The sequence below is a fragment of the Musca autumnalis genome, unplaced genomic scaffold (assembly GCF_047663935.1).
Source record: "Musca autumnalis isolate F117 unplaced genomic scaffold, ASM4766393v1 scaffold_1, whole genome shotgun sequence".
Lineage (NCBI taxonomy): Eukaryota > Metazoa > Arthropoda > Insecta > Diptera > Muscidae > Musca > Musca autumnalis.
Window position 1 is genome coordinate 84,535,939 of NW_027411644.1, and position 14,463 is coordinate 84,550,401.

At 37.3% G+C, this 14,463-nt stretch overlaps 1 protein-coding gene across 1 annotated transcript; it reads left to right on the forward strand.

Annotated features, from left to right (window-relative positions):
- Positions 1-3,351: 3,351 nt before the first annotated feature.
- LOC141393106 (sodium-coupled monocarboxylate transporter 1-like) lies at positions 3,352-5,484 on the forward strand. The gene is made up of 3 exons (XM_073966088.1): positions 3,352-3,615; positions 3,679-3,845; positions 5,244-5,484. Exons 1-3 carry the CDS (start codon positions 3,352-3,354, stop codon positions 5,482-5,484), a joined length of 672 nt encoding a protein of 223 aa, XP_073822189.1.
- Positions 5,485-14,463: the final 8,979 nt, after the last annotated feature.

Consider the following 14,463-nt stretch of genomic DNA (forward strand, 5'->3'; position numbering starts at 1 on the left):
TTTATGTGTTTAAATATTCATAAATAAGATATATTTCTCAATTTTTAGTACTTTGAAATGCGCTTCGGCACAGGAATACGTCTGTTTGGTTCATTATTATACTCGTTAGGCATGGTAAGAGGTGCTAACGATAGATGGAAATACATTTAATAATACATTTTTTGTTCTTTCATGTATGTCGCACAAATAAAAAATGGCAACAATTTGGTATACATTGTTATTGTTGGTCTTACTGGTGGTGTACATTTCCTTAGATGGCTTGGTTACCTATGGTTATTTACATATGTTCTAGCCCTGGCCTTCAATCAAGATATGTTTGTAGCTCTACCATAATTGGGTAAATTTTTGTAGGATTCATGTTTTAGCCATAATAATGAACTGGTGATTTTTTTGCATCGATTGGAAAAAAAAAATGGGCAGTAGTGCGATTGTCCAACTCATTTTTTGAGTTACCGACAAAAATCGGTAACTTTAAAGGGCAAACTATGGCAGAACTACCAGGTAGTGGTATCACACCAGCTGATCGAATATGAAAAGTCAAATCCCTTTATAAAAAAAAATATTTTTGTTGTAATTTCCCCAACAACATAAAGAAAGTTTTGACATAACATATTCAAAATTTTACGATGCCACTACGTGGGTAATTGTGCCATGGGGCAAACTATCCCAGCCAGCATTTTTTGAAAATTTTAATCAAATTTGAGTCTTTTTTGATCCGACTGCACGATTAAAAAGCTGGAATATGAGCTCATTTTCTGATCATAAATGACTCCTTTGTCGGGAGTAAAACGTAACCTCAGGCGACTCTTCTAAACAAATCACAAATGAGTCTTCCTCTGCATTAGTTTCTAGTCATTTTTGCCCATTTTCATGAGTCTTTAGGGAGTCATTTATGAGTATTTTTATTAGACGAAATAAATTTAAAAATTTTCTTTTTATTCTTTTTCGTTCCTTTCCTTTGTTTTATTGTCTTTTCTGCTTTGTTATGTCTTTTAATTATCCTTTATGTTGCGCGGTGGTTAGTATACTGCTTCTTCATTTCACTTGGCAAAACCTGAACATTATTTTCAACAAAACAAAAATAAAACAAAACAATCAGTATTTAATCACCTATCTGTTCAAAATATGATCAGAAGATACATAATTTTAATCACTTTTCAAACACCTGCATGACAATTTTTTGATTAAGCATTTTTCAAACTTCTGATGATCAAAATGTGACAATAAATAAAGAAAAAATAGTCACATTTTAAACGCCTCAATGATTCATTTGTGATTGCTACACATTTGTTGTTGTATTTTAAATTGAACTCTTTTTAATCATTACAGGGAGTCACTTTCGAGTCCCTTTCTGATCATACAAGGGACTTAATCAATTTTTGATCACCAAAGGGACTCTAAAAAGACTCCGCAATGTGATTTTTGAAGAAACAATCTTCCAAATGCTAGCTGGGATTGAATGAAAAGTTTAAATAAAAGTTGACAACACTGTTGCTATCGGTAGAACTTTACGACTACTATTTATTGGTCGCTAACTTACCGAATAATATCGTTAATTACCGAAATTATAAGCATTTTAATTTTACCGATTTTTGTCGGTAACACCAAAAATGTGTTAGAGAATCGCACTACTGTGGAGCGATTTTCCGAATATTCGCTTTGCACGAGTTTACGTTAACCGATCGCAATAAAATTTCATATACAAGGTTTTTGGATCAAATGGAAAAAAAATTTAGGGAAGGAGCTCCAAAAATTTTTTTTCTGGGTATCTCTAGTGCATAACTCTTCACCTCCGTGGCACCACATTATATAACCAAAATGGCTAAAAGTTCATATTTACCAACGAAGACGGTGGTGTGAAACCTTCTTTACAGGGAATTATCGAACGGTCAAAAATTTCGCCCACGTTTCGGTATTTTCAAGGTTTTAGCTCATTAAACTACATAAATGGGTAAATTCGGTATGGCTATTTTCGGTTTATTGATTTTCGTTTTTTTTTTAAGGTTTTAGCCACATTACCGAACAAAAATTGCAGAAATTTGGCATTTAGTATTCGTTTTATTTCTACCATAGTCCCAATTTACATTAGGCGAGTTTACTTGCGGCAATTGTCAGTTTGTAGGTGAGAGAGGGGGCTGAGAGGCAAAGGGTTACCATATGCCTCACCTCTCTCTCCATCAAACTGACAATTGCCGCAAGTAAACTCGCCCAATGTAAATTGGGACATACATGAGTCCCAATTTACATTAGGCGAGTTTACTTGCGGCAATTGTCAGTTTGTGGGTGAGAGAGGGTGTTGAGAGGCAAAGGGTTACCATATACCTCACCTCTCTCTCCATCAAACTGACAATTGCCGCAAGTAAACTCGCCTAATGTAAATTGGGACTAATATTTCCACCATACATAGAAATATGGTCTGTATCGGTTCTAATATGGACTGTATCGGTTCACTCCGTCGGGTGCCTCCCACACAAAATTTCGGAAAAGTGTAGTTTAATACCTCCTCTGGAATACTTTTGATATATGTTGTAACAACTTGTATTCGCTGTTCCCATTACGACGGTGCAAGTTTTTTTTTTGGGGCAAGTCCATACTTCCTGAGAAAATGGTCTGAAAGCTGTTAAAATCCGCTATGGCACCATGTGTTGTGGATGGAGAGCGTGGTAACTCTGGAACGTATAAACCAGTCGATCCAAAATTTGGAAATCTTAATATTTTGCCCAAAGGTACATCAAGTTTTAAGATGGGCCTTATCGGACCTTTCCTTTGGGTATCTCCTCCACAAAAGATCAAAACTTTTCGCTAAAATGGTGCGCATGATAACTCTCGATTTGGTCCATACTTTGGACAATGTACACATTGCACATTTTCGTCGGCAAGCTCAAATGTCCAAAAAGGGCCACAATATTCTGAAAAGACCCTAAATACATTCGATTTATCCTTAGATGAAAGTTTCAGTTCACATAACAAATTCTCTTTTCAAATTTACCTTAGATCCCACAGTACGCATCTCAATGCTTTCGATGGTATTGGGTTCCTGCTTTTGGTATACCCAGGCGAGTTGTGCCAGCCAACTCATTTTATAACGTTATCTCTCGGTACCCACCGTGAAGGAAGCTAAACGTGCCTGTATCTACTTCATCTGGGTATTATTCTCATAAATGTCTTGACCATGTATAATGGCCTGGTGATGTTTGCCAATTATCACGATTGTGATCCGTTGATTACTAAATTGGCCAAAAACAAAGATCAAATTGTTCCTTTAATGATAATGAACACATTTCAACAGTTACCTGGCATTGCGGGTCTATTTGTCGGGTGACTAGTGTTTTTAGTGCTGCCCTCAGTTCTATGTCGACGATATTGAATTCATTGGCTTCCGTTTGTTTGGAGGATTATATCAAACCTTTTGTAAAGACACCTTTGAGTGAAAGGCAAACAGCGTGGATTATGCGTTGTACGGTGGTTATTATTTGTCTGCTGAGTGTTATCATGGTATTGTTAATTGAGGTTATGGGTCATGCTGTGCTGCAATTGAATACTACTTTAACATCTGTCACCGGAGGACTGAGTTTATTTTTAATGGGCCTGCTGATGCCATGGATTAATTCTAAGGTGAGGAGAAGTTATTGTTAAATTTAAAGATTTTCAGGAATAAATTGCTATTGTTGTTTACAGAGTGCCATAACCGGTTGCATTGTGTCCTCTTTTACCATGACCTGGATATATGTTAAATCCCAAATAGCCATGGCTAGTGGTGAACTGGTTTATCCGGAGAAACCCTTTTCGACTGAAGGATGTACTTACGAATTTCGGGTCAACAATGACACCGGCCAATGCCAGCCGTATTGACATTAGGTAAGTTAATCTAATTTTATGATATAACAGACATGCGTATCGAATATATTCCATATCGGTGTTCTGCTTTTGGGCTATACTTATCAGTTATTTTAGGTATATTGAAGATATTACCTACAGTTGTTGACCAAAATATCTGCAATTTCAGATTTGAGGTTCTCAGTGGTCATAAAGCTTCTCCTCTAAAACTTGTGAATATAGTCACCTGTTTTGGTATACCCCCATATAACGGTACCTCTCGATATTAGGTATTTTGAAGATACTAGCCACATTTTTTGACCGAACTACCTATAATTTGACATTTAAGGTTCCCAGTTGTCACAAAACTTTTCTACTAACTAGTAAAAAGTATCAGTCGGCTTTGCCGACAGAGATATACCCTCAGCCTATGTGAATTGAAACTTTCATCTACGGACAGACCGAATGTATTTAGGGTCTTTTCTGAATTTTGTGGCCCTTTTTGGACATTTGAACTTGCCGACAAAAATGTGGATTAAAGTTCACAAGTGTTGCGCAGGAGGTACATAAAGGAACGAAATGACATAGTCTATAATGGAAGGGGTTCTTATTTTGGGAGTCATATCATTTCGATAGATGCCGCGCCCACTAGTCATTTCAGTGGGTCATAGTATATCTTTTAGTCCAGTATGCCAGGAAGCATGGGCTTGTCCACAGAAAACATAATATGGCTGTAAACCTGCACTTAGACACAAATGCTGAACTTTTGTGTGGGAGGTACCCGAAGGAGAGGACCGATACTTACCATTTTGGAAGTTAAACTAAATTTGGACAAGATATTAGGAGATCCAAAGTTTGGACCAAATTGGTTGCCCCGTTCAGGAGTTATCGTTCGCACATTTTTTTTCCGAATTTTTCGAACTTTTGTGGGGGAGGTACTGAAGGAGTAGACCGATATGGCTTATCTTCGAACTTAAACTAAGTTTGGACAAAATATTACGAAGGACCGAATCGGTAGATCCGTTCGAGAGTTATCTTGCGCTCCAACCACTACACATCGTATCATAGGGTTTTTTTTGCAACTTTCAGGCTATTTTCTCAGTAAGTACGGACTTGCCCCTGATGAAACTTGTACCGTTGTTTGTGGGGCAGTGTATACAAGTTGTTACAACAAAAATCAAAGCGATGCGATAGCTGGTCCTAAACTAAACTTTTCCGAAATTGCCCGATTGAGTCCATATTGAAACCTCATCTATGTCTGGTAGAAATTTTACGATGTGCAAAGTATTGACCAAATCGGTTACTCCCTTTAAGAGGGATGGGTAGGTACCGGAAGGAGTGGACCTTTAAACCCGTCTTTGAACTTAAACTAAGTTTGGAATAAATTGTATTTTTATTTCTTTATTTTGTTTTTCTTCTTTTTCCAGTTCTAAATCCTTCGCCCAGTATATCTATCAAATGTCCTTTTTCTTTTATGTTGCCTTTGGATGCTTTGTCTCCATTGTGGTTGCACAATTGTCAACTCTGGTTTTTGGTCGTGACAATCTTTTAACTATGAATCCTCAACTTTTTCCACCATTTGTGAGGAAATTTATAAGAACGAGTCAAGGTGAAAATCAGGAGGAGTCACTGGCTATGATGTCCGAGGGGCAGACACAAATTCATTAAAACAATTCTCAAGTGAGGATCTTCAAATTTTATGTATGCAAGGTCGAAAACGGTATTAAATTCGATCGGGTAATTTTATGTCAATTAAAAAAGTAAATAAATATTTTTATCGGTTTCGAAAAGAATTTCTGGAAAAAAATTACAATATTTTAGCAAAACTAAAATGCTACATTCAAAATTTAACGGAAAACGAGGAATTTGAGAAATAAAACAACAGCAAAGTCTAAGCTCACCAACATCATCACTGCATCATGGATTCCAAAGAGAATTGTGAAGATTGTTGCTGCATCGTCCCATGTTGCTGTTGCACTTCAGTTCCAGAAGAAGCGAATTGTGAACGAGTGGAACGACCGAAAAGGGTGCTGTTAAATAAAATCTATTGGTGCGATTGTCGACCACCGCTGGATAAACGAGAATGTGAAATATGCAAAAAACGTTTAGCTAAAATTGAGAATACACCCAGGGAGAGTGAAGAGACCGAGGTCAACAAAAAAGAAGAAATTAAAAATGATGGTGGAGAAAGCGCTTCTGCTGTATAAATTTTTACATATTTTTGGGAAATATTGTAACATTAGCGCAAAAAAATATTTTATAAATAAAACAAGTAAAAAAGTATCAGTCGGCTTTGCCGACAGAGATATACCCTCAGCCTGTGTATATTGAAACAATTTTTCCCCCAAAAAACGTATGTATTTAGGGGGTTTTAAAAATTTTGGGCGTTTGAACCGACAAAAATTTTGATTAGGATTAAATATCAAAAGTTTTGCGGAGGAGATACTAAAAGGAATGGATGGACATTGACCATCATGGAAGTGGATCTCCAGCCACGACATATGTTGCCTATGGGGTTTTTACACCCTTCGGGCTGTTTTCTCAAGAAGTATGGACTTGCCCCTGAAAAAAACTTTTACCATCGGAATTGAGGCAGCGAATGCAAGTTGCATCAACAAAAATAAAAGTGATTCGATATCAGGTCTTAAAGTGAACTTATCCGAAATTTTGTGTGGGAGGTACCGGATTGAGTAGACAAATATAGTCCATATTTGAACCTGATCTATATCTATTTTTCCGAACATTTTTGAACTTTTGTGGGGGAGGTACCTGAAGGAGTGGACCGATATGGCTTATATTCGAACTTAAACTATGTTTGGACAAAATATTACTAAGGCTAAATGTTGGACCGAATCGGCAGATCCGTTCGAGAGTTATCTTGCGCTCCAACCACCTCGCACGGTGTCATAGGGGTTTTTTTTTGCAACTTTCATGCTATTTTCTTAGGAAGTATGGACTTGCCCCTAATGAAACATGTACCGTCGTATTGGGGGCAGTGAATACAAGTTGCTAAAACAAAAATCAAAGCGATTCGAGAGATGGCCCTAAACTGAACTTTTCCGAAATTTTGTGTGGGAGGTACCCGAAGGAGTGGACCGATTGAGTCCATATTGAAATCTTATCTAAGTCTGGTACACATTTCAGGACCAAATCGGTTACTCCCTTCAAGAGATATCGTGCGCAAAAATTTTCCGAACATTTTCGAACTTTTGTGCGGGAGGTACCGGAAGGAGTGGATGTTTCGGTCAAATCGGATGCACAGCATTTGGGTTATTACCCAGCAAAATGTTCGATGCCAAAGATGCCATTCAATCATGGCATCTTCATCTTCATCGATGAATTTTATATGAGCGTGGACCCCAAAAGATGCTATTCATTTTTGGATCCAAAGTATGTCATTTTCACCAATGCTTTGGCATGTCATTTCCACCAATGCTTTGGCATGTCATTTTCACCAACCCTTTGCAATGACATTATCATTACGACGAGAGTTTTAACAACGATGGTTGGGATTTCGAGTCTCCGACAACATCAAGCCTATTGTAAATAATTATTCTTATGTACATACATATATATTTAGAAAAATGTGTATAAATAAAAACACAAAATTCATCTCTATTGGATCGATGGAATGGGTTCTAATGCTGGTGAAAAGATCGGATTTTTAACGGCTTCCTTTGCATTGGTTCAAATGCTAATGCAAAGATCGAATCTATCACGACTTCGTTTGAACCAATGCAAAAGATGCCATGAAATCACGTCATCACATGGAACACCTTCCTTAAAATTTTGCTGGGTATCTCTGGATGTGTGGACTAACCTACGAAAAAATATCATTGTAATCACGACCGCTAGAGCTACCTAGGGTAACACTTCCATTCAACGACGGGGCCTCTTCTGTTGCTACATCTTTTAGCCGGAATTCGTTAAGTATCTATCTTTACAATCTTACTGCATCTGCATCTATCTTTACTTACTTTCGTACTGCATTTCCTGCTACACCTCTTTGTTGTATAGATCTCCTTTTTGTTTCAGTGGACTGTATTTCGTTTTAATGCTAAGGTGTCTCAACATACGTCATTGGCAAACTCCAGTCTTTTTAGTTTTAAAATTCCTTTCGTAGAGAGGGGGCTCCAAATTTTTTAAAATAAGGGAAGTTTCTAAATTCATCAGGGTGTAATTTACCATTGGGAAGTGGTGGAGGTTAATGTTCTTCGTAATCCAATGCAATGTCTTCACCATTTGCTTCATCTTTGGTTTTCTTCTTAGCGGGACAGCCATCTCCATCAACTATATGTTCCTCCTGGGTTTGACTCGTATTTTTGGCCTGATACTGCCGCTGATGTTCTATCTTCTTTTCTCGTTGTACAACCAAACCTTCAAGTTTCAAATTCATTGTCAATACCGTAAGCAAGTAACATGTGGCTATTGGTGTAAATTGTGGCATTTCTTTTAACATCTGCATCTCGTATAACCTTTTCCAGCAGAATATTGCATAAATCACAACGAAACCTTTTTTATACCCTCCACTATCCCATAGTATGGAGGGTATATTAAGTTTGTTTTTTCTGTTTGTAACACATCGAGCTAATCATTTGCGACCCTATAAAGTATATATATTCTTGATCAGGATAAAACTCTAAGACGATCTAGCCATGTCCGTCTGATGTAGTCACTCGTCCGCAATAATTGAGATAGAACGTTAAAATTTTACACCCAAGTGTCTTTTTTCCATAGGCAGGTTAAGTTCGAGATGGGCTGTAAAAGTTCACGTTTTGGTACAGCCCCCATATAACGGTACCACCCAATTTAAGGTATTTTGAGGAATTTAATTTACCTTTTTTGACTAAACTAGCTGAAATTTGATATTTGAGGTTCTTAGTGGACTAGAAACTTCTCTAATAAAAATTATCAAGATAAGTCCACGTTTTGGTATAATACCCATATAACGGTACCTCCCGATTTAAGATATTTTGAATATTTTAGCTACATTTTCCTCCCAAGTTGGCTCCAATTTTGCACTTGGAGTTTCAAGGAATCAAAAAAACTTCTGCAACAAAAATGGTGTAGATAGGTCAACGTCTTGGTATAGGTCTCATATAACGGTACCTCCTGATTTAGGGTATTTTGAGCCTTTTAGCTCAATTTTTACCGAATTAGCTGAAATTTGACATTTGAGATTCCAAATGATCAAAAAACTTCTCCGCTAAAAATTGCCAATATAGGTCAACGTTTTGGTATAGTCCCATAGAATATTTTATGGTGGAGTCCGGGCCGAACTTAAAACATTTTTACTTGTTGGTATTAAACTCTTCGCAGAGGTTCTTTCCTATTTAACTGAGGACCGGCAATCAGTTAAATTCATTTTACATAGCCGAATGAGCTTTGCGGGGATACGAAATTCAGACATGGCTTGGAATATCTTTGAACGTAGGGGCTGTCAAAGACTGCTTTACAATCGAGAAAAAGTTGATAGGTATCGATATGCATATCTTAGGTTTTCTCCAGGATTTGCCGCAGGGTAAATATCTTTGTCAATAATGGTGGGTTTGCCAGGTCTAAGGTTGCATTGGTATGGCCCAATTATTTCGTTGACCATAGACTATAGTCCCTGACAATATATTTTAAGCAATAGGGAGCCGCCCAGTAGTTTGAACACGCATTCTTATCTCCCTTCTTGTGGATGGGACACAGGATGCTCAGGTCAAAGATGTAAAAGTGCTAAGATGGGAAAAGTCAATTGTTAACATTTGTCAATAGATAGAGTTAAGCTCTGTTGTTACGATATCATAACAACATTCTGTTAAGTAGTTAACAATTTCAGGCGTTTTTAACCGCTTAGTTCATATTCAATGAACTGGAAACTTAAATGGAATACAATCCTAAGTCCAACTTTTTGCTTTCCTACAATTCGCATAAGCCGAAATACGCTTTAATGGAGTTTTTAACATTAACATACCCCTGTTGTTGATAAAATGTTTATATACTTTGTTCCATAAACATATTTCCATTATGCACCTTTTCCAGTCTTTACAATTCTATGTCTTTGCTCAGGTGCCACATAGTGCTAACTAGCTGATGCATACACTTTATCAGCGTGTCGCCTCCAGTTTTAAACAGTTCAGCTGGTAAGCCAGCGGCTCCTGCTGCCTTATCATTCCCTAGCCGGTTCATTGTTATATTTATCTCATCTTGGCCGGGCAGTATATATTCAACACCATCTTCTAGGATTGAATCTGCGGTATATTCGTCGTCATTGTTACCAACAGTTTGGAAAAATTTTATTTCCACATCCTGAGCACACTATCTGTATCAGTTACCAAATTACCATGCTGGTCCCTACAGGAGGACGTACCTGTACCTTTTGTACTTTATTTTTTTTATCGGGTACATATCTTTGCTGCAAAAAGCTGGTTGTCCGAGCCTATGTTTGTTCTTCGAACCGATCGTACATTCAATTTGATTTCTTATTTTGTGGTCTGGAGACTGCCAGGTGTCCGTTTTAATATCGAGATGCTTAAGTCTGTTACGGTACTGCTAACTACCACGTTTGTTTGCCGCTTCGAAGTCTATCAGCCTCATTTCTTTGTCAGATGTTTTACTTTGGAGACTAAATTTCCCGACTGTTGGACCAATATATCATGGGCAGGACAACGCCCATAAGTTTCTTTTAAGCGCTCGTTAAATATATCTTTGGTCCGTTCGTCCTTGTCTTTAGTGGGAGCATTAGCGCAAATAAAGCTGTTGTATAATTTAGCTTTTATCCTTAGCAAGTCTTTCATTCACTGGGGTGAAGCTGGATACCAGATGTTTTATTCTCCGACCAACTTCAAATTCGCAATCAAACTCATGCTTTATGTCAATTACTTACTTACTTAGCTGGCCCATTACAGAACATTTGTTCTGTAGGCCGAACTAAGAAGAGATCTCCATTCCTCTCTATTTGTTGCTTTGCACTCTGGAATACCGCGCCTTTTCATCTCATCATCCACTTGTTTGCGCCATCTATTCCTTGGCCTGCCAATTCTGCGTGCACCGCCATGTGGCATGTATTCATACGCCTTTTTAGCGGGTTCATCATCGCTCATTCTTATGATATGGCCTAGCCAACGCAATCGTGGATCTCGATACGTTTAACTATAATGATGTCGTTGTATAGCAGATACAGCTCGTGGTTCATGCGACGTCGATATTCACCGTCAACGCAGATTGGTCCGTAGATCTTTCGAAGAATTTTTCTCTCAAACACACCAAGCACCAGGGACGTAGCCAGGATTTCATTTCGTAATGAGCATTTCATTATGGATAGACTCACTATTGCTTAGCACTAGTTCTCTATCAAGAAAACCACTATTGGCCTTCAGAATTTTTTTCTGAAATTCTGGCGTGCAAATTCTGGCGTGCAATCGTCGAACTTCACTTATAGAAATTCTGGTTCCCTATAGTGGATCTTCTCATAAATTGATCACGAACAAGGAAAACTCTGGCAACCAGTCTTGAATTCGTTTAAAATGAAATTCTGGCGTCCAATCCAATGTATTCATAGGCATACATTATTTTAGCAAAAATCCATAAACACAATTTTTCCCAATCTAAATTTTTTATACTCTCAGCCTTTAGTCAAAATGTGCCTCATTGAAATAATTATTTTAGGGTCAAAGTTGTCTGAATGGCTGCCTGGAGAGCACGATAATTCTCGAACAGATCAACCGATTCGGCCCAAAATTTGGCATTCGTAACATTTTGTCCAAATTTAGATCAACTTCGAAGATGGACAATATCGATGCACTCTTTCGGTAACCTTCCACTAAGTGTTTCAAAAATTTTCGAAGAAGTGTAGTTTAAGGCCTCTCTGGATAATAAGTAAATATACCTGTATATTAGGCCGGGCGATTTGAAAACCTTAATGAGCCCTTCGCGTTGCTTATTCCTGGGATTGAACTGAGCAAAAAAGTCTACTAGACCATAGGTCTACGTGAAAATCGAGCCTCCCGATTTTGACTTTAAGTTTTTTATCCACGCTTTTGGACATTTTGGCATATACCAGCCAAACCATTGCGATTTTCGATCGAACACAAGAACAACAATTATAGCCGAGGCAGTAGTTAAGAACTCTCTAATACATCGCAAAGGTATTGGAACGCTCCTTCAGGCAGTTTTGGCCTTGAGAAGGTGCAAACTTTTCGAAAAATGTCGATAAATGGCACTGTGCTACAAAAGTTGAACAGAAAAATATTCAAGCGTTCTGATGCAAAATTATATCGTGTTGGGATCCATGGACAACGACAATGCCTTTAGTTTGTGTGTATCACTTCGTTTTATTTTTCTATAACGGTAGAAGTAGTGAAAATCTGGGTTTCTTACATTTTCAAATTTAAACGGATATATCTTCTTTTTCTCACAACTGATTTCTATTGATCTTTCTTCCTTTTAAAGGAAATTCAGTTATAGTTTTTTGAGGGGTTTTTCAGACTTAAACCACTATAACTCAGCCATTTGTTAACCGACTTGAAAAGTTTTTTCAGGGGCAAGTCCATACTTCCAGAGAAAATGGCCCGAAACCTGTAAAGAACATCTACGGCTACCATGTGTAGTGGCTGGTGTGCACGACAACTTTCGAACCGGATACTGCGTTGGTCCAAACTTTGTTTATCACAATATTTCTGCGAGCCTTATATAAAGTTCGACGATGATGCTTTTTGGTCTACTCCTTCTGGTACTTTCCGCAAAATTTCAAGAATTTTACCTAAAGTGGTATGCGCGATTTTCTTGAACGGAGCAGCAGATTTGGTCCAAACTTTGGATTTAGTAATATTTTGTCCAAACTTAGTTTTAGCTCAAAAAATGGACCATACTGGGGTACCTCCCTCAGAAACCTTCAAAATAGTTATTTAATGCAGTTTAAGGTCTGTTCGAGGATACTTAGAAATTTTTACTAAAGGTATTCCTTGTGTTTAGAGCGGTATTATGTTTTTCGTTGGCAAGTCCATATATCTTGAAAAAAGCTGAAAATTATACTGTGACAAACTGAAATGACTGGTGGGCGCAATATTTTTAGCAGGATTGACTCCCAAAATAAGATCTACTTCCACGTCCGAAAATGGCTACACAACTCTGAAAATCTCCTAATACATAGATTTGGGTTGAAGTATTTTGGTTATGTAGCCGCTATTCGATCTGTCCATAGATGAAAGTTTCAGTTCCTGTCCGCAAAGCCGACTGATACTTGTTGAGATTTTGACGAAAAAGAATCTGTTTCCGATCAGTTTTTTGATTTCGTTTGTCGTCACAATGTTATTTGCCGAAGAAGGAAAGATGATCATTTTAGAAATGTGCATCCATTGGAAGTACTTCCTAAAATAAAATTGAAAGAGTAATCAACAGAAAAATCCTTGAAGATAAAATTCAATGTCATTTCGAGATATTGGAAATAATACGCAATATATAAAATATAAACATTGACCTCAATAATCTTGATTTTATTAACATTTGAAAAAGTCGAGCAAAACATAAAAATACGGCAGATTTTTTTTGTCCAGTAGACATTTACCACTTTAAAATGACCACAATGACGACACTGCGGTGGAACAGAAATTATATCATAAAAAATGGTTGATATAGTTTTTTTGCGTGAATTTGTAACTGTTATGATGTTCAAAATAGTTCATTACAAAAACTTGTTAGAGACTATATACAAAAGATTAAGCAACGATTTTATATTTTATTGTTGAATTGTTCTTATCAAAAATTTTAAAAACAAAAGATCGCAAGAATGTTTTTTAGATGTTGTTTATGAGCCAAAGTATTGGACGTAATATGCTGCAAACATTCAATAAATACAAATGAACTTATTGTTCTCAACTCAGTAACACTCACCTAAAATTACGATTAAACTCTTAAACAACGCCTTAAAACTTAACAACAACTATGCAAAAAATTGCTCAAAAAGCCTAACTTTTTCATTATTTTTATATTTTCAAATATGTTGGACAATAAATATACCAATGTAGTTAAATAATTCTCTGTAACTCTTCCTCCAAATACTTTACATATTTCTTGAAAAATTTGAAACAGTTTAAAATTTTACTCAAAACTTAAAAAATGTGTAACATAAGCTAATATCTTATAGGAATGGAAATCATTTTCCATTTTCCGGGCCCCCCCTGGCTACGTCGGTGCCAAGCACTGCCATGTCTGCTTGCGCAAGTACCCAGGCTTCGGAGCCATACATCAGCACGGGTAGTATCAGTGTTTTGTAGAGCGTTATTTTTGTTTGACGAGACGTGGCTTTGTTTTTAAACTGCTTACTTAAACCAAAGTAGCATCTGTTGGCCAATACAATTCTTCTTTTTATTTCACAACTGATGTCGTTTGTTGTGTTTACGGAGGTGCCGAGGTAGACGAAGTCTTTTACTACATCAAAATTGTAGGTACCAAATTCCACAGTCGGGCCGAGCTCAATGGACGCATTGCGCGTCGACACCATCAACTTGGTCTTCTCACCGTTTACCGCCAGACCCACTTTAGCAGATTCTTCTTCGACCTTTATAAAGGTATCAGTTACTTCTTTTACTGATCAGCCCATGATGTCTATATCATCAGCATAAGCAAGTAACATGTGGCTATTGGTGTAGATTGTGCCACTTC